This window comes from Ovis canadensis, chromosome 12, assembly GCF_042477335.2.
Source record: "Ovis canadensis isolate MfBH-ARS-UI-01 breed Bighorn chromosome 12, ARS-UI_OviCan_v2, whole genome shotgun sequence".
Classification (NCBI taxonomy): Eukaryota; Metazoa; Chordata; class Mammalia; order Artiodactyla; family Bovidae; genus Ovis; species Ovis canadensis.
The window spans coordinates 50,141,006-50,165,760 of record NC_091256.1 but is presented as its reverse complement, the minus strand read 5'-3'; the positions used below and the strand labels follow the sequence as shown (position 1 = coordinate 50,165,760).

Genomic DNA, 24,755 nt, shown 5'->3' with positions numbered 1-24,755 from the left:
TAACAATAGTATTCAAAGGCAAGGCTTATCATGTTTAACTTTGTTTTGTAGAGCCCATCACAATTTAGATATTTAACTTATAACTTTAAGAAAAGTCTTCAGGTCATTTCTAAGTGAATGCCAAGGGCTTTCCATAAAGGCATGGCAGACTTTTTCCAACTGAACTTGGTCACAGATTAGTATTCCTAATGTCAGAAGTAAGTGTGAGCTCTTTGAGGGCAGGATTCATATCTTTTTCACCTTAATTCCAGTCCCTGGCATTGTGACTAGCACGAGTTCAGCTCAGTTCAGTTCAGTCGCTCAGTCATGTCCGACGTGCAAGAGTAAATATTTGTTGAACTATTTGGAAGAAAGATTTTCTCACTCGGAGGCCCAATGAGATGGGCATATATGCTAAGTGGAACATAACCTGTCTAGTTATTTTTGTAGAAAATCACTTAAATGCTTCAAAAGCAGTAAGTATAAAAGTTGAGTTCCTTAAATAAAATGTCATTTTAAAAAACCCTATTTGAGAAACAGATATCTCTTATATTTGAAAAAGCATAGACTTGTGAACTAAGATGAAATCATGGAGCAGACTAATTGGAATCACCTTTCATCAGCCTTACAAAAATTCCCAAGGCATGTTTCATCAATAAAAATGTTCAATAGAGGGCAGAGGAAAGGCTTTCACTGTTTGCAACAGGAACAAGCCCATAGCTGGAGTGCTAGATTCCTGGCTGACTATTATCCCTCTGGCTCATGGCTCCCCTATGATGACTTGTGAGTAAACATATACATACTCAAAAAAGACGGATGTAATGAGACCTCTCCACATGTAATGAGACTATTACTTTGGGCTTCGCATGGTGGCTCAGACGGTTAAGAATCTGCCTGCAATGTGGGAGACTTGGGTTCGATCCCTGGGTTGGGAAGATCCCCTGGAGGAGGGCATGGCAACTCACTCCAGTATTCTTGCCAGGAAAATCCCATGAACAGAGGAGCCTGGCGAGCTACAGTCCATGGGGTCGCAAAGAGTTGGATACAAACTGAGCAACTAAGCACAGCACAGTCACACTAGCATATTTCTAGCATTAGGTAATACTGTGAAGTAATGACAGGGGAAAAAGAAGTTGAGGCACACTGGGCTTGCTCAGTCACTATGGAATAAGCCCTGAAAACATAAGCATTGAAGCAGAAGTATAATGATGGGAAGTAATCCCTCCAAATTTCCACTGATGATTTAAATCTCTCTATGAATGATGTACCTAATGCTAATATCTTAGTTCCAACCTAAACTGCTGGATAATTCTATTTTAATCTTATTTAATCTCTCTCCCTAGGTGAGCAGGGCTTGTAATAATTTTTGAACCCTTAACGGTATGTTAATTCAAGAGAAGACATTTAACAAGAAAATGCTTTGAGAGAATTCTCACTTGAAGTCTTCTGAAATATTCAATCCAACATATTTTAAGGAGAGAGATTTTTCTGCTTCTAAAAAGTATTGCGGACAGTCAGTAGAAATGAATTTCGTTGGCTGTACTTCTTGAAAGAATTCTAAGTTTCTTAGTTTGGCCACTCAAATTTGGAAGCTATCTAGAAATTTTCTCACATTTTGATCTCTGGAAGGGCTATTAATCAAGCTCTTGTTTGAGGCAACTCAAACTTCAATCAGAATACTATGGACAGGAAGTCAGAAAACTGGACAATCAGAATACTCAACAGAATATATAATTGAAAACATCACCAAGAGAAGAAAAGTAGATGCCAGCGGGCTGATACGTTATAACCTTTGGTCAAGCGGTACTTGGCAAATTTCAACAGATTTAATTAATCAGCGATAAAACTAAGCAGTAGAATACCATTAAAACAAAACAAAAATATTAACACAGAACCAGGAATTACCAGTGAAAAAAACAGTGCTGTACCTAATAGCATGGATCTACCAGAGGTAATTTGTTAGGAAATCAGAGTTAGGAGATCCACTATTTCATAGTGGAGGCTTGAAATGAAAATGTTTAAGTTTCTTTAGGTCAAGCTATAGCACAGCGTTCGGAGAGCCAGCCAAAATCGCTGAGGAAGGCCACATGTGGAACTAATTACTCATGGAGAGGCCATGACAAAGAACATTTCTCCAGACTTTTCATGGGGGCTTCACTTTCAGGAAGTTGCTATAATTACTGTTCAAGTCTAGATCAGCCTGCAAGTCGCTGACAGATCCAACAGACAGGAGGAGGAGGAGGGAAAGAGAGAGAGAGGAAAAAAAAAAAAATGAACTTATCTGCCCTTTCTGACGAGTGAAATACCAGAAAATAAAGTACCACAGGAAAGCTCAAAAAGGTTTCCAAATGAGCCCTGGCTTCCAGTGTTCAACTTACTGTTTACTTTTTTATCTACCCTCTATCTTCAAATTACTTTTCTAGCCTGGATCGGACAGCAAATTTGTACTTCTACACTAACTCACTTTCAGTTGGCCACAGCAGAACTGTACATCTCGACTCTCTCTTTTTTTTTTTTTTTTTTTTTTTACAGCTTTTCCATACTGGGGCCCACTTCCTGCCCAGTTGAGGAAAAAAATCTGGCCTGAAGATGAAATGACTGCTTAACATTACACTAAAACATCTGGTACCATTTTATGCACAGACCCATGTCTGAGAGCAGGCGATTCCAGCGGTCTCTCCAGCGGCACAGCGCATACCCAAACCTCCCCAGGGTGACATCATCCCATATATGGACTCTCCAGCCCAGCCCTCCCCCTTTTCCTGGTCCTAAATTCATTGCCAGTTCCCCAGTCTGCAGCAAATGTGCCACGTCAAGACTGGAAATCACAGCCCTTGAGTCTCAGTCGGGGCAGCAGAATTCAGGGGGGGAAGCCGAAGGCAACCCCTGGTGCAGGAAGGGAGGCTTTTCCCCAAGACCGGGAGAGGATTTTTAAGTGCATAGTTGGAAGCTTCTGGAGATCCTGCTCCGTCGCCCCAGTGTTCAGACTACCTGTTCAGGACAATGCCGTTGTACAGTAGTCTGCACATTGGTTAGACTGGGCAAGGGAGAGCAACGCCATGGACAGCTGGGGACAAAAGTGGCTGTTTCCAAGGAGGAAGACATTTGTTTGCTCCTTTTTCGAATCTCATATCCAGTGTTTTTCTTCACAGGTTTTGCACAGTAGGGGCCAGGAAGCCCTCGGGGACACTGCCGAGAAAGGACTGCTCAAGGGAAGACCTGTGGGTAAGGCCTTCTTGACTGCTCACCTGGGCTGTGACCAGGAGAGCCCAGGTGGGGAGCCAACGATTTGCTTTCACATGGGAGAGAAACCGAGGCGGGATTGTGACAGACAGGTCTGCGTTTAGTTTTAAAAGAGCAATGATGTGTGGTACACTGCAATTTACTAGATGTTGTTCAATTTCTGAAGAGTTTAAGTATTTTCTTAAATTTAAAGGTTTTCCCACTTCAAAATGAAATATGAAAAGATGCCAAACACTTAAGAATAATTTAATGAGGCTGGTTTTGAATTGTTGAAATTGATAATCCAGAGACTTAAGACGTATTTGAATGAGAGCTGAAGTGTAACATTTAGCACCCCAGGACTGAATCCATTTTGCCCCAAAGTAGAGAATATTTGCTATGTTTAAAGTGCTATCTGAATAGTGCTTTTCTTAAATTTTATATAAATATCAGGAATAATATTATCTAACAATAAAAGGAGAGGCTGCCAAGAATTTTTGCCTACCAGACAATGCAGACAGGACTGGTCCAGAAAAGAGCACTAACCCAGAACTTATTGAGTCAGCAACCAAATAAACTGGAGAATAAAAACCTCTATATTCAGATATTCCAATATATATCTCTGTATTATATTTTTTAAAAATCTAAGAATGGTTGATAACTGCTGGTCAGTTCAGCCCTCCTGGCTATATTTTACAATGCTTCTATTTCTCTGAGCACTTAAAATGATAAGGTACTTTGTCTAGAAACCCACTGATAAAAAAGGAATTTGTAAACGAAAGCAAAGTTTTCTTTGGTCAGTTTCCAGCTGTCCTGGGGGTGAAGGAGGGTGGGAGAGGGGGAGGAAGGTGGGAGGGAGGAAAACCCTCAAGCTGACTGTAATCCCAATAGAGAGAATAATGGAGAAAGTCTGGATTGCAATACGTGCAATACGATCCATGCTGAACTTTAGAGATGGGTCCCTTAAAGAACGTTCTGGAAAAAATGTTACTGCCTTAACCCCCATTTATATCTATCCCCAAACAATTCCATATAATGAAAACATCTGTTCTTTAGGCTTTTGTGTGAATCTACCCTCTTTTGTCCTCCTTTAAATTCTGTCATTTTACAGTGATTCTTTAACAAATCCTTTTCCAAATCATACATTTTACAACAATGCAAACATTATCACAAGTTCTCTGGCAAAACATTTGATTACCAAAGGTCCCCCCTAGTTATATTTTGTTGAAAGAATTTATTTTAAAAGTTACCACTTTGATCATTCCAAAACTGGTAGAAAAGTTTTCTCTTTTATTCATGGTTTTTAGCTAAAATATAAAAAGCAAGGATTTATTACTGCTATTTCTTCCATTTAAATGATTCAGTAATGTCATCCTTTTTTTTGTTTTTTTATATTGTATCTTGGAGGCTTCCATATTAATTATTTCTAACAGAACAAGTAAGATTTTTTAAATCTGCACAGTTTTTTTTTTTTTTTTTAACATAGGAAAACAACAACAACAAAATCTATTAGGTAGCTTTACAGGAGTTTATTTTTTTCAAGAAACACACTTTTACTATTTGATATAGTTACCAAAGAAGATAAAGTACTTTGGCAATATTTAAGAATTTTCAAATTTGAGAGTTTTTTGTCTTGTGTTTTTACTCCATAGAATAATTGAATTTCCTAACTTGCTTTCATTTCACGTATGTTTAATTTAAATGTCTTTTTTCATATTAAGTGGCCTTTTTGCTTTAAAGAAACAAACCACCACTGGTTCCTCACCTATTTTTCCCCTCAGGGTGACTTTTAGTCTGGAGACAGAGGAGACCCGATGGTGTCCTTGGCCTAAGCACAGAAGCAGAAACATTATTAATTTGTAAAAAGCATAGACAAGGAACCCCAGCATGTGCTCGGTGGAGTTCGGGCAACCTATTTTTGATGCAAGCTTTTAACAAACGGGAAGGAATAGTATGTATTTTTAAATTGTATGGATTAAATTAAAAATCAAAAGTAAAAGCTCACTGTATAAACCACTGCCAACTAAAGGAAGGATGGTAGTTTATGCGCTGGTATATATACCAACATATATAAACATACGTATGGTAAAAGAACCTTATCTATTTCCAGGGCAATTAGGATAATGTTTAACTTTATTTTGATATTACTTTGTAAGGAAATATACAAATATTTTAGGAATCAAGGGATCTATTCCAGAGGAAACTAACCAACAATGAACATCCTCTACTAAAACTACCCCTGGAAATAATGGTAAGTGTAAGTATTAACTGATTGTACATCTTCAGAAAGATAAAATTATTCGCAAGGCCTGTCCAAACTGTACTTCTTAGAAACTTAGTAGTTATTTTGCATTTTAGCACATGGTGATTGATAAGTTAGACTAGTTACTGAGTTAAAAGGAGAATTTTTTCCGCTATCTAAGAAAAGGAAATTCAGAGCCTTAGCTTCAACAACATCATTTCTTAATTGGAAAGGATCAATATAAAAGTTTATTTACATTTTCAACTCCTACTATTTTTTTTTAAAGCCATAGATCTCAAAACCAAAGAAAATTTATTTATAATGGGACACAATTTCACACTGATCACTTTCTTGCAGTTGTCAATAGGTTTAATGTCCTTCCTGCCTGGCATTTGAGCTTTCTGCCAAGATACTGTGTTTATATTTTTTAAAAACCAAAATATACTATCTACCCCCACCTCTCACCCTACAGACCACCCAAGTTTTTCACTTTGTGGGAAAGAGTTCTGGCACAAAACTCCTAATGAAGGAATCTTCTTCCCCAATCCCCCTTTTTTCTGGTTGAAGTCTTAAAACTGTTATAGGACATAAAAAGGAAATACAATTTGGTAATGTAAAAATGTTCACTTACCCACCAGCATTCATCCTTACTAAAGAGAAGTCAAAGCTTTTGATTACTGTACAAGAGATTTGTTTTTTAAAAACAACCCACTTTCCTCTCTCTACGGAGACTATCCCACCCATCTCAATGTCTAAATAATAACTAAGAGACCATCACTCATAAATACCAGCTTAAAATAACTAGAAGTCAGGCTCTAACCTAAGAAAAGACAGGAAATTCCTGCCTAAAGATTGAAACTTTCTTATTTGCTTTCTTCTACCTTTTTAACCTTGGTGTGCTACAAATTATGTAGATAGAGATATCTGTCAATTGTTTGAAGTGCGCTCATTAAGAATTTTTATCAGTTTTAATAAATAGAGGTAATAAAGTAAATTAAGGAAAATAATTAAATCTTTGTTTTGAATTTCCTGACTTTTTGTGACAACCAGTTTCCTGGAGTTGCTTTGGTTTAATTTTGCTGTAAAAGACTTAGACTAGGATTCATTTTTTGCATTTCTTTCTTAACGTCATAAAGAAAAGACCAAAAAATGGTATATGACCATATATAAAATAGAAGGTATAATAAAATATAAATAGCTCTTTTATATTTTACCTATTTTGAGTGACAATGAATTAATATTCACTGAACAGTTTAGAAGACAGAAAAAAGTCTGAAATATGTTTTTAGCTTTCCATCTTTTACAAAAGCTTAGAGGCAGGTTCAATATAACCAAAAAGTGTGCATATGCCACAGATTTACTAAAATTGTGCTTTTAAAATTTTTTAGAAATATAAGTTGTCCAAACGTCTTATAAGTAGAATAAAATCATTTTTCAGCAAGATCTTTTCCCCCTGAAAAACAGTTATGGTTTTTCAGACACAAAGATATTGGGATATCTTGTTTTAATAGAATTGCTTCATATTAAAGGATAATATAAACTCACAAATATTTCTTTCTATTTTTTCAGGTTGCATGCATCATTCCTTTAATTGAGCAGAGTTAACTGGATCAAATTATTTATGGGAGAGAGAGGGAAAGCTATACAGAATTACAGTAATTTTAAATTTCCACCAATATGCTCTTTGTTAGTGAATCACTCCATAAATAGTTTTTGTTGCACTGAAGGCAGCAACAGTAACAAAATAGTTCCTTAAGGTATTTGTTTTTGCATACTCTGGCCTTGTAATTATCTAAGTAGCAGCCAAGTTTAGTGATGGTTTTGATTCTGTCAAGAAAAAATAATAAGTCTTCTACTCCGAAGTGATGACCAGAAACAGAATCTGATATTTATTTTTTTGAAATTAAATAAATAGAAAGTTGCACTTACCAACTTTTTGTTAAAACTGTACCATATCTAATCACTGCATAAAAATTTAGATGTGTAGAATAGTGCCATTTTTTCAGTCTCTAAAATCTAATTTGTTCTCCATAAACTTTCTCTTCTCTGTTTTCGCAGAATTTTACAATTAAAGGGAAATAACAAACTATTTGCTTCCTTAAAATTCTTTGGAAAAAATTCCCTAAGTACACACTCCTTGGACAATAAGGTTTCGTTTTGTTCTTTAAGAAATTCTGTTTATTGGAATTTTGACTATCTAGATATTTTATTTTTTAAAGGGTAGAGGAATTTGTTAAAAATCTCTAAGGATGTGAATTGATCATTTATATTAAAATAACCAGTTGAATTAGTCTCAAGTCACCAGAATTAAATTTCCTAACTGTATGTTTATCACTACTAACTCTTTCTTATATGAATTTTAAGGAAATTTTTAAAAGGGTCTGATTTTCCTTTTTGGATATGAAATCAAGTTTCCTTTTCCATGCTTAAGGTACTATTTTGTAACTGCACTGCACTAACGTGTACAAAACACACTGTGAGCATCACTGTGAACAACAACCTTTTAGATTATACCCTCTTGATTCATGGCACAGCCCTGTAGTTAATTAAGAGGAGGAGAACTTAAGCTCACAACTGCTTTTTATTTGGTTTTCACATCCGTACTCTAAAACTTTGCATTAAAAAGAATATGAGAAATTTAAATAAATTTCTGTTGCTTAATAAAATATTGATGAAAATACATTCCCTTGTGAAAATCCCACTGTCAAAGCATCAGATACCAAAGTCTGCTGATTGAACTGTCAGATACTTTAGGCTTATTAATTATTATGAATATGGCTTCCATTTCCATGTAAATGACAAGCTTCTTTTTCATGGGCAAGGTTATGGTACTTATCCTTTACAAGAAACATGTATAAACACAGTCTTTATCTTTAACCTCAGTTTTAAAATATGCAGAGTTTTCATGAAGAGGAAAAACATCTGGTTCAATTACTCTGAACTCTGACTGCATGTGGGCCAGTAGTAATATGAATTGCATTTAAGAATAAACCGTGTGTTTAGTCTTTTTTGTTGTTGTTTTTTCCTGAAAATGTCTGTGTGAGTTTTCTGTTATGTCAATTATCCATGTTAGCACATTTGGAACAAATGTATCAGTGTACTTTCTGAATAAAGTCCAAAGTCTAACTTGTTTTTAGCTCCATAATGTTTTAATGTTTAATTCTATTGTGTGTTTTTCTCCCTTTCCCCTGACCTTCCAAAATCACCAAATCTGGAAAACAGACTGATTGTATCTGCCCATGAGCAAAGGAAACCCGAAGGAACCAAGGGCCTGGCTGGACGGAGTTGTCATGTGTCTGCCTGTCTACACTTGCTGTGCAGAACATCCGCTCACCTGTACAGCAGGCACAGACAGGCAGTCACATGACAACCCAGCCTGAATGACAACCAGCCATTGAAAGAAAGCAGCCCTCACACCATAGCATCTACACCAAGAGCTACAACCAAAATGAGGGACGCGGGGGCCTGGAGTTTTAATTTGTTGGTTTCTTAACTCGTATGTATTATTATTATTCAAATATTGAAACCCACCAAAAGTAAAGTGAGTGGTGCTTATGAAATATAATAAAACCCATTTCTGAAAATATTACTGTGCTTTCTATAGTTCTCTTTTCCTAATTGTTGTCAGTAAATTACTACCCTTGACATTGATTGTACACAGCTTTGCAGCACCCCCTAAATGAATATAACTTCAGCCTGATGCTTGACAAAGAATAAATAATTCTAATAATTCCACCCCCAAAACTAAGTTTAGTTTTGGAACTAAACTAAACATCATGACTTTTCAAGAGAAAGAGAGGAAGAAAAGAAAAAGAGTGACGAGATAATCCAGGGATCATGTATTTTGAGTTAACAAACTCTGCCAGCTTGGGTCTGGGTAAAACACAGTGAAAAGAGTATTTACTTCCAACATAATTTTAAAATGTATTAGAACAATTGCTTCTTTTGATATATAGAAAGCTGAAATTGAAGCTCTGATATTTCCAAGTGCCATGATGTACATAAGTTTATTACTGTCATTGTTTAATTAAGAAGGAATTACATTACTTAAGGTGGTATTTAAGGGGCCAATGAACATGTATTCACTTGGAATACATGCTCCCATTCACTGTAAACTTACAAACTCTTGAAATGTTCAGGCAATTCAGTCATTTTTCAAAAAGAACAAAGAAAGGCATTAAAGGATATGCAGCATATATTCTGCCATATCTTTAGAGGAAATATCAAAACTTCAGTTTACACCTTGTGAACTGGATCGAAATGATCAGGGTCAGCATGTTTATACGAATATTTCAAACATTTAAGGGTAAAAAGCAGGGAGATGGGTAAACTTAGAAATTTTGTCAACTTTGACTAGATTTACTAAAATGTTTTAACTTCAGTATTTAGAAGTAATTTTGCTCTTTCTTAGAAAGATACTGGTCAAGCTTTAAAAAATGTCGCACAAGATTACCAAATTTTGGGGGTTTTCTTAAATCTAAACATTTCAAGTGTATATTTTGGACTACATCAAACTATTTTTATTCAGATATTTCATTTTTAAAATGAAAGATTTAGTCATAAGGCTAAAAACCACCAGGTTCAAAACTTCTATTATTATGTGATATTTTACCAACCTGACACCATAGTTTCTTAAAAATAACGACAATAAAAACAGTGACTGGGTAAAACTAACATATAAAAATATGATTAAAACTAAATTCTTGCATTTACAATCTGGCCTAAGGAAATATGTAATCTGCTAAAATGTGCAGCTGCAAAACACATCGTGCAATGAAGGTTTTTACCTTAAAGAAGAGTCCCCTGATTAGTAAATAAAGTCCTAAACAATAGTTCACAAAATGTAAAATATAAACAAGAAGACAATATAAAAATGTCTTATAGAATATTTGCATAGAATCAGCCAACTATAAATGCTTTATATAACTTGTAGCAAACATGTCTGACGGAAGTCCACATGCGGACCCTGCAAGGCAGTGCCAGTGTAGTGCTTGATAGCTCTCTGACTGAAAAAATAGCTCGGTCAGAACATAAAGGAGATCTTTCCATTCCACCAAACTCCCAAGGGAAAGCTAAGGAGGCCAGACCAGCACATTCATCCAGCAGTAAGCCACTCCAGGATGCTGTTTCAAATAATTTTTTCTTAAAACAGGAGGTTAAAATATTGGTATTATATATATATATTTTAATCTAAGCTTGAAAGAATGTCATATATATACATATACATTCATATATGTATATATTTATAGATATGTAAATCTGTTAAATGAGTTACATTTAAAATTTTTACTCTTCCAGGAAAGAGTAATAGAAAGGGTAATATTTTTCTTCTAATATAAACTTCTGAGTACAACGAGTAATACCTAAGAGGGAATGAGTTTAAGTCTATAAGTATTTTTAATAAATTTGAGATAGCATTTACTATTATGGTTTGTTGAATATAATACCATCTATTTTTCAAAATTATAAATCTTTGGATAATGCAAGAACTTGGAAATGTTTATATGAATAATCCTGCATTAAAAAGCATAACATAAGATAGCTTACGTATATGAAAAAGCACACATATAACTGTGATCATGAAGCATTTAAAGTAACATAAATGTTTTAAATCTTAATATTTATTGAGAATTTTTTTAAAGTAAAAATACCTAAGCTTTGGCTAACTAAAACAACTGAGCAAGGAGTGTGACTAGCGTTCACAGGGTCAATCCTGACCTCATCAGAGGGAACATACAGATCTAGCAGGAAGCAGCCAGAAACTTGAAAGTGTAAGTGCAAATGGAAAGAGCCAAAGATTTCTATAACTTTTCCGTCTCACAACTTTTGCCATCCAGGGATATAGCTGTCACTTTGTTTCCTATTACCAAAGTTATATGTGTCAACTGTTACAGCTACATAATAAAACAATACTAAGTAAATATCCCTACAAGGCAATTATATAATCTCCTTATCACGCTATCCAAACACATAAACCCACAAAAATGAGGCCTGTAATTTTTGAAGAGTCCAAAGAATGCCCTTATTTCAATGCAAATTTTGGATTATTTTCAATACTGTAAGGTTGGTACATTTCCACTGGAAATACTTCTGCTGAATTACCCTACTTCCCTAGGAGTATTCCCATTATGATTTTAATCTTCATGTTGGCCTACTTAAATGGAAAAAAATATTGACTATGTACTATCATTATTCATAAACTAGATTTTAACTATCATTTACACTTTTTTATTGATATCAATAAAAATAAGATTCTTTTTTCCTTGAATCAGAATACCCTATTCTAATGTGGGTTTTTGGGAATATTTTAAATAAAAGCCATCACATTTTTTTCCCAAAACTGATTTTAAGTATTAATGTAAAACTATCTGAATCCAAAATCCTTTGAAATGATAGTTTCTATTTTATTCCAATGCTTTGCCCCTTTTAAGGGCAATCCCTCCAAAGAACCATGCAAAATATATTTGTAATATATGAAAATGACATTGGGAAATTTATTTTCTGCATAAATTATCTTGATTCCAGGAAGTTATATGATCAGAAGAAAAAAAAAAAGCCCATTAACCTTCAATGATGAAAATTTTAAAAAATTTAAGACAGTCTGTCTCTAGTGGTAAGTTTACCCTGTAATTCAATAATTTGGTTTAGGCACTTGAGATACAAAGATATGATGAATAACTATACTGTGTTTTATTTATTTGCTCAACCACATCTTCACTCAACCAATATTCAGTTAGCATCACCTATCAGCACCATCTCCTGGTGGTAGAACATGGTACAAGATAGTGGCTCCTGTGTCAGGAGGCTTACAATTTAGCAGGAACTTAAGCAATCAACTAATACTTAGCACATGTAGTGAGTTTTTGTCATTTTACCATCTGAAAAAAATTCCCTCAAATTCATCCATTTCTATCAGTTTCCCTCAAACTACCTAACCCAAGCTGCCATTACCTCTTACTGTATCACAGCAATAGCTTTCTAACAACTCCCCAATCCAGCTTTGTCCCCGTCCACTCCACTCTCTACAAACAATCAAAAAGATCTATAAAAATTTCAAATCCTATTATGCGACTCTCCAGCTTCAGTTCAGTTCAGTCGCTCAGTCGTGTCTGACTGCGACCCCATGAATCGCAGCACGCCAGGCCTCCCTGTCCATCACCAACTACCGGAGTTCACTCAGACTCATGTCCATCGAGTCCATGATGCCATCCAGCCATCTCATCCTCTGTCGTCCCCTTCTCCTCCTGCCCCCAATCCCTCCCAGCATCAGGGTCTTTTCCAATGTCAACTCTTCGCATGAGGTGGCCAAAGTACTGGAGCTTCAGCTTTAGCATCATTCCTTCCAAAGAAATCCCAGAGCTGATCTTCAGAATAGACTGGTTGGATCTCCTTGCAGTCCAAGGGACTCTCAAGAGTCTTCTCCAACACCACAGTTCAAAAGAATCAATTCTTCGGCACTCAGCCTTCTTCACAGTCCAACTCTCACATCCATACATGACTACTGGAAAAACCATAGCCTTGGCTAGATGGACCTTAGTTCGGTAAAATAATATCTCTTCTTTTGAACATGCTATCTAGGTTGGTCATAACTTTTCTTCCAAGGAGTAAGCGTCTTTTAATTTCATGGCTGCAGTCACCATCTGCAGTGATTTTGGAGCCCCCCCAAAATAAAGTCTGACACTGTTTCCACTGTTTCCCCATCTATTTCCCATGAAGTGATGGGACTCTCCAGCTTAGAAACTTCAAAGACTTCTCATCATTCTTAGGATCAAAATGTATAGAGTCCTTTTCTCTGCTCCAGTCACAGCGGCCTAAATTCAATTTCTTATATTCATCAGGCTCAATCTTGCCTTAGGCATTAATACAAACTGTCTCTGACCACTCAGTTTAATGTTGCCCCCCTCCGTGCTGTGAGTCCCATCCCAGATACTTCTTAAATCAAACACATCATTGTATTTATTTTATTCATAGTTTTCAATCTGAATCTCATAGGTGTTCTTGATTATGTTTTCTTTATCAAGAAATATCCTTCATAAGGGGCTTCCCAGATGGCACTAGTGGTAAAGAACATGTCTGCCAATGCAAGAGTCACAAGAGATGCAGGTTCAGTCTCTGGGTTGGGAAGATTCCCTGGAGAAGGGCACGGCAACCCACTACAGTATTCTTGCGTGGAGAATCCCATGGACAGAGGACCTGGCGGGCCATAGTCCATAGGGTCACAAAGACTCAGACACAATTTAAGCGATTTAGTATGTGCACACACATCCTTTATAAGTGGGAAACCTGTTAACCACATTATCCTTAGTGACAAGGATAGTGTCTGGTACATAACTGGTGCTCAGAATGTATTTGTTGGGGAACAGTCAGGTGATAAAGAGCATAGAACTGACAGGTAGTAGCTGGCTAAATTACTCATTCTCTTTGAGTCTCAGTTTTCATTTTCAAAATGGAGAATGTACATGAAATATTAACTAGAGTCAGTGCCTGGTAAACTACAAATGATTAATGTTAACCATTATCATGATGATCATCATACAGACCACCATTCAGATTGAAATCTGGGCTTCATGAGTTTAAGCAGGCAGAATGAAGAGCAGAGATATTTTTTACAACCACAATTACTTTAGAACTAAGGAGCAACTTGTTAACTGGAAGTCCATTTGGCTTGGTTGAGCATTTTGACTAATCTGGAATGGATTCACATAAAATAATGAGGAAACATGGAAACACCTTGAGTTTGGGGCAATCCAAACTGACAGCACTGAGTAGAGTGATGGGAAGGGGAAGAGAAAGGCCATCTCTCCTTGGGCTGGGCCAGCACAAGGCTAGAGTTGCTAAGTAGGGTGTCCTCAATTGGTTAAAAACTGCTGCGCAGAGGGTTGTCTAATGTTATACTTAAGGCTGCTTGAATTTCTGTATTGCTTCTTCTAACCATGAGTAAATATAAGTACTACAAATATCTTTATGTTATTATTTTGATAGAAATCAAAAGAACTGAGTAGGATTCATCTAAGACCCCAAGGGATGTATGAGGACATGCAAGCCCACAAATCCAAGCTCTGTCCTCACCCCCATATAAGCTCCTCCTTGACTTGGGGTATACACAATGACAGAATGCCATGGAGAGGATGAACCCAAGAAGAGGCCTGCATAGCCCCTAAAAATGTGTGCAGGGCCACTTTTGTAATAATGCTAAAGGATAATATGGGCTTCCCTAGTAGCTCAGCTGGTAAAGAATCCACCTGCAATGCAGGAGATCCCAGTTTGATTCCTAGGGCCAGAAGACCCAGTGGAGAAGGGATAGGCTACCTACTCCAGTATTCTTGGGTTTCTCTGGTGGCTCAGACAGTAAAGAATCTGCCTGCAATGCAAGAGACCTGGGTTCAATCCCTGGGTTGGGACAATTTCCTGGAAGAGGGTATGGTAACCCACACCAGTATTCTTGCCTAGAGTCCCCATGGACTAAGGAGCCTGAAGGGCTACAGTCCATGGGGTCACAAAGAGTCAGACACGACTGAGCAACTAAGCACAGCACAGCACAAAGAATATATAGTCAAGTATCCAGTAGATAAATTATGTTTTCCATAAGCACATTGTATTATATAGATTCTCTGAAGATTACAAGTGGAGATAACATTGCCTAGGACATAGGTTAGAAACCTTTCTATTAAGATCATCTGTTAGTAACAGTACAAATATCATTACTGTAACATACAATAATGGTTCAAAACATGCGGTCCACAGATGTTTGAAGGTGTTCATGAATCCATCTAAAACTTAAGAATAGGGTAGTTAGTTACTTTAAGGATAGGGAGAAAGCAGGGAAAATGTTGGGGACCTACTATTACCATCACCAACTCTAGCTTAAAATTATTACATGGGGTTATCACACTATTGCCTCTGCCATCTTGGATAGGAAATCACATAGTTTGATATCACCATCTCTAACTCACAGGCTGGAGGAGAGGGGGCATGGAAAAGTCCCACTGAAGAGATAGAATCTGAATTTCCTCTTACTCTCTGAACCATACCATTATCTGCTGAAAAATTCCAGATCGCATACATCTTATCTCACAATAGGAAATGACAACAAATTGGAAATTAGAAGGCATGTGAGTCAAAGAATGACATTATTATTCTGTTCAGTTCAGTTCAGTTCAGTCGCTCAGTCGTGTCCAGCTCTTTGTGAACCCATGAACCGCAGCATGCCAGGCTTCCCTGTCCATCACCAACTCCTGGAATCTACCCAAACTCATTTCCACTGAGTTGGTGATACCATTCAACCATCTCATCCTCTGTCATCCCCCTCTCCTCCAGCCCTCAATCTTTCCCAGCATCAGGGTCTTTTCAAATGAGTCAGCTCTTTGCATCTACATTATTGTAGGAGGGTGTAATATTACTTGCAATGATAAGAATAAATATATAAATGTGATACCTAAAAGTTTATAAAGGCACTTGTTAACATATGATTTCTTAGAGTTATACAAATTCCTTTTGAGGTGATTTGGTTAAGAATAGTCCCCATTTGATAAGCTAAAACAGAGGTTCAGAGAAGTTTGACTTTTTCCAACACTGGCAGTTAATCATAAAAAATTCACATTCTCTAGTATCTCACCCTTTTCACACCATTGTCTATAGGGTCTTTCGTTCAATTAATGTCACCCTGTAAAGAGTTTGAACCATTATTCTTTAATCACAACAATACTTCATAAGCCATTTACATTTACTACCTGTCATAAGTTAAATAAAACCATATCTATTTATATGACATAATATGCTATTTATTCAACAGCCAACTAGATCATAATGAAAACATATCAGTCTAAGTATATAATAAAGCAGAAATATGAAGGAACATAGAAACAATAATTCTCTATGCTAATTTGAATGTAAATTATTAAATAAATGACAAACATGTAACTTAATAATATTATTTACAGGGTCACATTTGCTTTACTGAGAGAGAAAAACTACTATGGAACAGGATTTCCAAAATGGGTAGGTACTGATGTGAGAGATATCAGGGGAAAAAAATACAAACACTCAACTTACCAACAAACCGACTCCAAAAGTTGAGTAAGAACTCGTGCTTATTTTCACAAAGGAAAATTCTAAATTTGGGGTTTTCAAAGTTGCCCACAGAAACATGTTTAATCCATATCCAGAAGCATAGTTAAGCTATGACAGCAAGGCTGGTATGAAATCTAAGCATCATTTAAAACTGCTACTAAAGGGTGGGTGTTGAGGGAACAAATTCAAGAGGCCAGAGACTGATCACTACCTCTAAGCCCCACCCTCCTCGCATTTCTCCTGACCTCCTTTCCGCTCTTCCAGCCTCATCTCCCAGCAGATGCTAATAACTATTAATTGCATAACACTGAAGAGCAAGGAACAGTGCTGACACCTCACTTCTGTCCTACCAGTAGGCTCAAAGGTGGCCTGCGGTGGTAGGAAGAGCTAGTAAGAGAAACAGCACAGAACTGAGAACCAGGGTGACCATAACCAAGAGGCAGTAAGATGGGAATGAATGAGAATAGCTCCAGGGGAATAAGGCTCTGTCCCACTGACACAAAAACTTTGAAGATAGGGGTCTTGAGTCAGGCATTAATATTTGGAAATTTTCCTGTTGTTTTGAGCAGTTTTTAATGAGAAACAGTATCTAATAATTACAATATAGCTGTATGTGGCCCATCAAGTTGTGACCCTGAACTTGAGCTCTCCTCTCTCCAGCACAAGCCACCATCTTCTCTTGCTTCAACCACTGATACAGTCTTCCAGCTAGTCTCCCTTCTTCTCTTCTTGCTGACCCCACTCCATCCACATACACATTCCATTCCACACATCATGCTCAACCCAGCAGCCAGAGTGATCTTTCTAAAACAGAAATCCAATCAGGTCACAGGTGGATGGTTTTCAATTATCCTCGGGATAAAATCTGAATCACTGGTGGGACTGATGAGATACCTCTGATTTTACTTCCTACTTCTCTGTCTTACCCCTCCTCTATCTTAGCACTAAGCTCCCTGTCCACTCCCACCCTGGAGGGCTCTCCAATACAACCTTCTATACAGTTCATCATTCCAGGTTTTGCTGCAGTGTTACTTCCTTCCAAACACTCGATCTAAATGTTCCTCCTCCCATCAGTTTCTAGCTCATTGACCTATTTTCTTCAGAGCACTTAATATCTGATTTTGTATTATTAGTCTAGCAGTTAGCTCCACAGGGTACCAAACTTGCCTGTCATTTTTTTTTTTTTTCAATTACTCTAAACTAGGAAAACAACCCTTTTCTTAACTTTCTGCACCTCTATCATCCCAATTTGTTTCAAGGGTCATTGTTACCCACCCCTGCCTCTCAAGACACACACATACAACCACCTTCCATATATATGCCTTTAATAAAAATGTTCTCTGGCACCCAGTTACTAACTGCACATGTGTATTTTCTGTTTATTGTAATCAAGTGCTCATGACAGAGCTTCAGCAGCAGAGATTTTGTAAAAAGCTATTCTGAGTTTATAGCAGAGAGGAGGGGCTGACGGGTGACCATGAGCTCAACAAGCCCTCAAATCCTCCTCCTTCCCTGCAGAGAGCATCATGTACCTTCAGACTGACTTGTTTCAGTACCCCCACAGCCAAACAATGACAACAACAAAACCCTTAAAGCCACACTCCAACAGTAGTGGCTAATCTGAGTCTTCAGAGCCCCTGATACTAGCACTCAGAGAAAGGTCAATGCCAGGATGCCTGGAACGCATCTTAATAAATCCTCAGTGGGACGAGGTTGACTAGGAAAACTCCAACACCTTGGAGGTTCTTGCCTCCATTTGTGGTTGAAGGCATAAACTCTGGAGCCAGACAGCTTATATTCAAATTTCTGCTTTGTCATCAAGCAGTTGTGAGACCTTGGCAAGTGAGTTATTCTCACCAACACCAAGTGTTTTCCATAAGAAAAACTGAACCCAAAGAAATGACTTTTCAAAAGATTATGTTTTTTCCTTCATTTACTTACCTGAAAAATGAAGATAATTATAGTACTTATCCTTAGGATTATAATGTGGATTAAATGAGTCATTAGTGAAAGTTGCTCAATCGTGTCCGACTCTTTGCAACCCAATGGACTATACAGTCTATGGAATTCTCCAGGTCAGATATGGGAGTGGATAGACTTTCCCTTCTTTAGGGGATCTTCCCAACACAGGGATAGAACCCAGGTCTCCTGTACTGCAGGCAGATTCTTTACCAGCTGAGCCACAAGGGAAGCCCAAGAACACTGGAGTGGGTAGCCTATCCCTTCTCCAGCAGATCTTCCTGACCCAGGAATCAAACCAGGGTCTCTTGCATTGCAGGCAGATTCTTTACCAACTGAGCTATGAGGGAAGCAAATGAGTCATTAATCAATATAAAACTAGGAATTTCCTGGTGGTCCAGTGTTTAAGAATTCACTTTCCAATGCAGGGAATGTGGGTTTGATCCCTAGTTGGGGAATTAAGATTCCACATGCTGTGCACCAACTAAGCCCGTTAAGCGGCAACTAAGACCCGACACAGCCAAAAGTAAATAAGTATATAAAGAAAAAAAAAAACTAGTTATAATTATCATGCTTCTTCAGCAAGGTCTTTCGCTTTCCCTGGAATAACTGAGAGAGACTCAGAGGCCAATCTGTATTCAAATGTACATAAATAATCACCCAAATGCTTGTAAGCAAATTGTGTCTAAGAGAAGATTTAGTAGGGCAACTGAACACAAAAGAAGATTTTCTATTTCCTGATGTTTATATCTAGGAAGGCATCTCAGAGCTCCAGAAGCTATAGTCTTTAAACATTGGAGCTTCCACAGAATTAAGAGAGTTATCTAAGCAGCCAGCCCAGGAAAGAAACCTGTGCTAATCCTCAGACTCATGACCAATGTCACATTTGACTGAAGTTAGTAAAATACATGACATAAACACTTGAAATAAAGCTTTTGAGTAGAAATTTCCTTTGGATCTTTCTGTAGGATTTGATTTCCTTTTAATTTGGACTTCCCTGGTAATCCACATTACTTTTCAGACAGTAAAGCATCTGCCTACAATGCAGGAGACCCGGGTTCAATTCCTGGGTCAAAGAGATCTCCTGGAGAAGGAAATGGCAACCCACTTCAGTAGTCTTGCCTGGAAAATCCCATGGACAGAGAAGCCTGGTAGGCTACAGTCCATGGGGTCGCAAAGAGTCGGACACGACTGAGTGACTTCACTTTCACTTTCACTGAAGAAAATGTAGTGGCCCTCAGTGGGTCATCTGATACTTATTCCACACACTATTGTGCACAAAGCACTTAGAACTAGGCAGGACACAAAGCTTTCCTCCAACAATTTGAGAAAGTACCTTGTAGTGCTTTCAAAAGCTATCAAGCCAAGAGTGGAAGGACTTTTAACTCTGAAATGCTTACCATTTACAGCCAAACACAATTGACAATCTCACCTGTAAATAGTTTTGCCATCACAGAATATTCTTAACCAATGTTTGCATGCTGCGTTAAAAGCACCAAAAACTTCTCACCTCAAACCAGAGCTATTAAAATTTCCAAAACACTGCTGAATTTCCATCCATGCGCTCCCAAGTTTACCAGTATCCTTTTATAGTGCTTTAATGGCTCTGTAACACTGATTTTTGTGTGTGTGTGCTTTTCTAACTATCAGATTTAAACGAGTAGTAAGTCACAGGACCAAAATTATTAACATTTAACGTGAACCAGAATACCATAATTATCATAATTCATGCTTTTACATAGATATCAAATTCTCAAAGAAAAAATTTGTATAAACAATTATCTGGGACTCACTTGAAGACTAGTGATTTGGACATTTTCAAAAGCCTGTCATTTGAGACAGATGTCACAGCGACAATTCCAAAATGCTTTATTAACTCTGCATCACTGCTATTAACTTTGTTTCTATGATGATCTATTACCTTGAGTATTTTCAAAACATTATTTAATGAAAATAGCTTTCACTATATCAGTAACTTGCCATTCTTACAAAGAAGGAAGTTTTCAACTACAGGTCCCTAACTCCGTTCCTTTAGGTAAACAAACATGTGAGTACATCACAGAAATAAAAGATATTTGAAGGAACTACTGTAAAATTTAAAATCTATGAGGAAAAAACAGTGTTTCTTCAAACAAACATCCCAAGCCAAGTCTTACTAAATGAAAACCACTAGCATCTCAAAACTGTATATCACAATAAAATCAATTCATCTGAAACAGAAGCGTTTTAATTTTAAAAATTCTGTCACTTTTGTGACTTACCTCATCATCTTTGTACCAGGACAAACTCTCAGCAGTAAGGACAAACCAGTATCCCTTAGAGCCTCCTTTCATGATGCCAATGTTGCTGATGGTTAGCCATCCCTTGCGAATCACCTTCAAGAGAGCACAGATCGGCAGAGATGTTTAGTTTAATATAAGTCTATGGGGAACACAAGTCTCGTCCTAAGTTAAAAACAAGATACAAGTTACAGTAAGAACAGCACTGTTTCCTCAAAGCTCAACTTCTCTTAAACTATTCAAAATAATATATATTCCAAAAGCCCAGATAACCAGAGGGAAGTCTCTCCCATCAAATGAACAAAATCAAATCAAAATTGCAGATTCGTAGGGATGGTGGAAGCACAGAGACTGAAACAGGAATAAAATACAGCAGATTAAATGGTTGTGCCTGGCCTATTTATGGCACTGCTGCTACAATTAAAATATATTTAGTTGATTGGATGAACAACAATAGATTCTCCAGGCCCACTGTCTCTTATCCCTGTCCAGCCCACTGGCCCATTTGTTTGCCTGGTTTGCATCTCAGAATTTCCACCAGAGACTGGCCAGCAAATGGTGAAAAGAAAACACTCAAGCCAACAGCTCTCAACAGGCTGAATGGGAGAGAAAGCTGAAACAATACGCTAAAATTAAATGTTTGAAGTTTTGAATGGTGCAGATTTACCCATCTACTTCTGGTTGTTTTTGCTAAGCTAAAGAATACCCAGAATCATCATAAAAACCTTTAAACATGTTTAACTTTTCAAACATAAACAACTTAGATAGAAATTATCTACAAATGGCATTTAAATGAAGATCTATTTTTTTCTCATGGTTGTTGCAAAGTTAAATTTTGTTTTCCATGTGGCATAGTTTACCATTTCCTCTATGCTAGATAATTTTTGTCACAGAAATGAAATACTATATGGAACTGTAATATCATTCTAAATATAAAAAAAATCACCTTATACCTACATGTTCATTATGCTAGACATCCTGAAATATTTTTTAAAATTACTTACTGAATGACTAATGGGTGTCACTTCCTAAAGGTAAGTGGAAATACCCTAATAATCAGATTTTATTTTTATATTTACATTTGATTTTTAAGTTTTCTAGTTGAAGAAGGGAAGCCAATTCTAGGGAAAATTGTGAAATAAGTCAAGGTCATTATTGATCTTCCAAGACTCATTCCACACTCCCAGTCTCAGTTACCCTTGATTTCCTGTTTCAGTACCTAGCAGCATCAGCTATTTTTCCCTTTTTAACTCTACAGACCCCCAGACAGAACCCCATTCAGGCCCACACTAAGGCAGTACAACTGTTTAAAATTACTCCTTCTTATCCTCTGCTTCAGAAAGAAGGAAACAATACTTCTCAAAGTATGGTTTATACCAGCTAATAAAATAAAATGGTTACAGTAAATAGCCACTGGGATGCTTTCTAAAACCAAATTCTTGGGACAACTACAAATCCACATGAATCAGAATAGATACATATGAAACCCAGGGAACTACAGATTAATACTTTGCAAAGTGAGTCTTTTTCATACTAAAGTTTGAAAACCACTGCAAAATTTCATTTTCCTTATAGCAAATAATCTCATTTAATTTTTAGTAAGAAGGAACTGGTTATTTCCCAGTAAGACTGCTACCCACACCACCATAGCTTACAAACAGCATACTCAATATAGCCCGCTCAATGAAAGTATATTCACTATTTCATTTTATCAGGCATCTGGGATAAAGAAGAAGTATTCCAGACTCCAAACTGCAATAAGAAAATCACCATTTCACCTGTTGATAGAACAGGCTGGCTTCATTAAGAAGAACCATGAATTCAGTCCAGCAAACATCTGCTAAGAACCTATCATATGTCAGTATGAGAAAGGTGATGATGCTACACCCTGCCCTCAAGAATTTTACAGTTTTATAGGGAAGGGAGATCCAGAAAGAGATAATTTCAAAGTAATAGTGTAACAAGAGATGTATGCTAAGTAAGAGAAGGATACTGGATACAACTTAAGAAATGTTAATTGTTAATAGGCTTTCCTTGGAAACATGGTTGCTCAAAAGAGCCTAACGGAATTTAAATTAGACCAGGAAGTAGTCCTGTCTGCCTGTTTATTTGTTCTCCATAAAGAAGGACAAAAAAAGAACACAATGAAAAAGAGCCACTTCACGCCAAAAATATGAGTTGGGATGAAGAAATTGAGGTTGCAGAGGTAAGTGGGGTAAAGTCAGAGTCAATCCAGTTCAACAGACCCCAAATTCTAGATAAAATTGGCAAAATAAAAATAAATTTCAAGTATACATGTAAATTTATTAATATATATGACCATTGTACTACTAAACTGTGTACATCCACAGAAACATACAACGAAACTTGAAAGTATGATATGAAGATGAAATAAATATTTTATTTTTTTATTTTGTGGGAGAAATCTATTTGTTACGTTTACAACTTTGTTATTGACCTCTCTGTGTCACAGTGACAGTACTGGCATCAGCACACATACACACACGCACATACACACATTTTAAATACTAATACATCTTAACTGTTTTCTTGTTTTCTAGATAAAAATATGTATTTAGATGTTCTATTATATCCTCCTGTATTCCAGCGAATTTTCCATGCTCCCTGAGACAAACTAGGTTATGTAAGCTGCTGAAATAACCCAGGTGATAAATGAACAAGGTGTGAAGTAATGTCATGATGAAGAAAGCATAAAAATAAGTAAACCTACTGGACAAACACCTAGGAGACCAAATCAGTAGGAATAATGGCTGGATGAAAGCGGGATTAGTGGAAGGAAAGACTCTAGAACTGCACTGTACAGTAGCCACTAACCACATATGGTTATTGAGCCTTAGTGACTAGTTTAATCTCAGATGTGTGATAAGTGTAAAATGCACAGTGGATTTTGAAAACTTAATACAAAATAAATATAAAATATTTCACTAAATGTTTTTAAATGTATCACATGCGAAAATGATAATATCTAAGATATACTGTGTTAAATAAAATGAGGCAGGTGAAATGAATATTAAGAATAGATTTTATTTAACACAGTATATCTTAAATATTGTTTATTAATGTGGCTTGCATTATATTTTTACTGGACACTGTGCTATTTATTCTAGAAAGATTCTGAAACTCATGGGGCTACCAAATCAGAAAGAACAGAGGAAGAGAACCAAGTTTTAGAAGTGAGGGAGTTGACAGTGAATTCAGTCAAGGCCATGCTGAATATGAAGTATCTGTAGGAAACACATGTGCTTCCCAGGTGGTACTAGTGGTAAAGAACCTGCCTGCCAATGCAGGAGACATGGGTTTGATTCCTGGGCCAGGAAGATTCCCTGGAGGAATGCATGGTAACCTACTCCAGTATTCTTGCCTGGAGGATCTGATGGACAGAGAAACCTGGCAGGCTACAGTACATTGAGTCACAAAGAGTTGGACAAGACTGAAGCAGCTTAGCATGCATGCATATGGGAAATACAAATAGTTGTGACCTGACCTCTGATGCAAAATGGAAATGTTAGGACTGGACATTTAGACCTGTGAGTCATCAGTATATATACATAAGTGACAAGCATTGATAAAACTGTGTGAAATAGTAGTGGCTCACAGGGGAATCCTTGGGAAAATATAAGGTTGGTGCAAAAGTAATTTCAATTTTACATTGTTGAACTTTGCCATTTGATATTAGAATATATTCTTGAATAAATGTGATTAAGCTATACATCATTTTAATGAATATTTATTGCTTTATGTTTTTTGCTAATGAATTACTACTTGCTGTTTATTTTATATGTATTTTACACCTAAGAAATGATGTTAGACAAAAAGCAAATTTAAACAATTTTTTTATTCAAGTTCAAAATGAGTCATAAAGCAGTGGAGACAACTCATAATGTCAACAACGCATTTGACCCAGGAACTGCTAATGGAATGTACAGTGCAGTAGTGGTTCAAGAAGTTTCACACAGGAGACAAGAGTCTTGAAGATGAGGAAC

General features: G+C 36.8%; 1 protein-coding gene and 1 long non-coding RNA gene across 9 annotated transcripts in view; one reads left to right on the top strand and one right to left on the bottom strand.

Annotated features, from left to right (window-relative positions):
• Positions 1–24,755, bottom strand: part of DNM3 (dynamin 3) — a 638,181-nt gene that overhangs the window by 276,888 nt on the left and 336,538 nt on the right. For all 8 annotated transcript variants that reach the window (XM_069545637.1, XM_069545635.1, XM_069545641.1 and 5 more), the window contains one exon: positions 20,734–20,847. In XM_069545637.1, the coding sequence (XP_069401738.1) occupies positions 20,734–20,847 (114 nt within the window). The remainder of the gene's footprint in view (positions 1–20,733; positions 20,848–24,755) is intronic.
• On the top strand, positions 2,952–8,588 carry LOC138416473 (uncharacterized). The gene is made up of 3 exons (XR_011247691.1): positions 2,952–3,204; positions 5,378–5,452; positions 7,013–8,588. It is a non-coding gene; the product is annotated as an uncharacterized lncRNA (long non-coding RNA).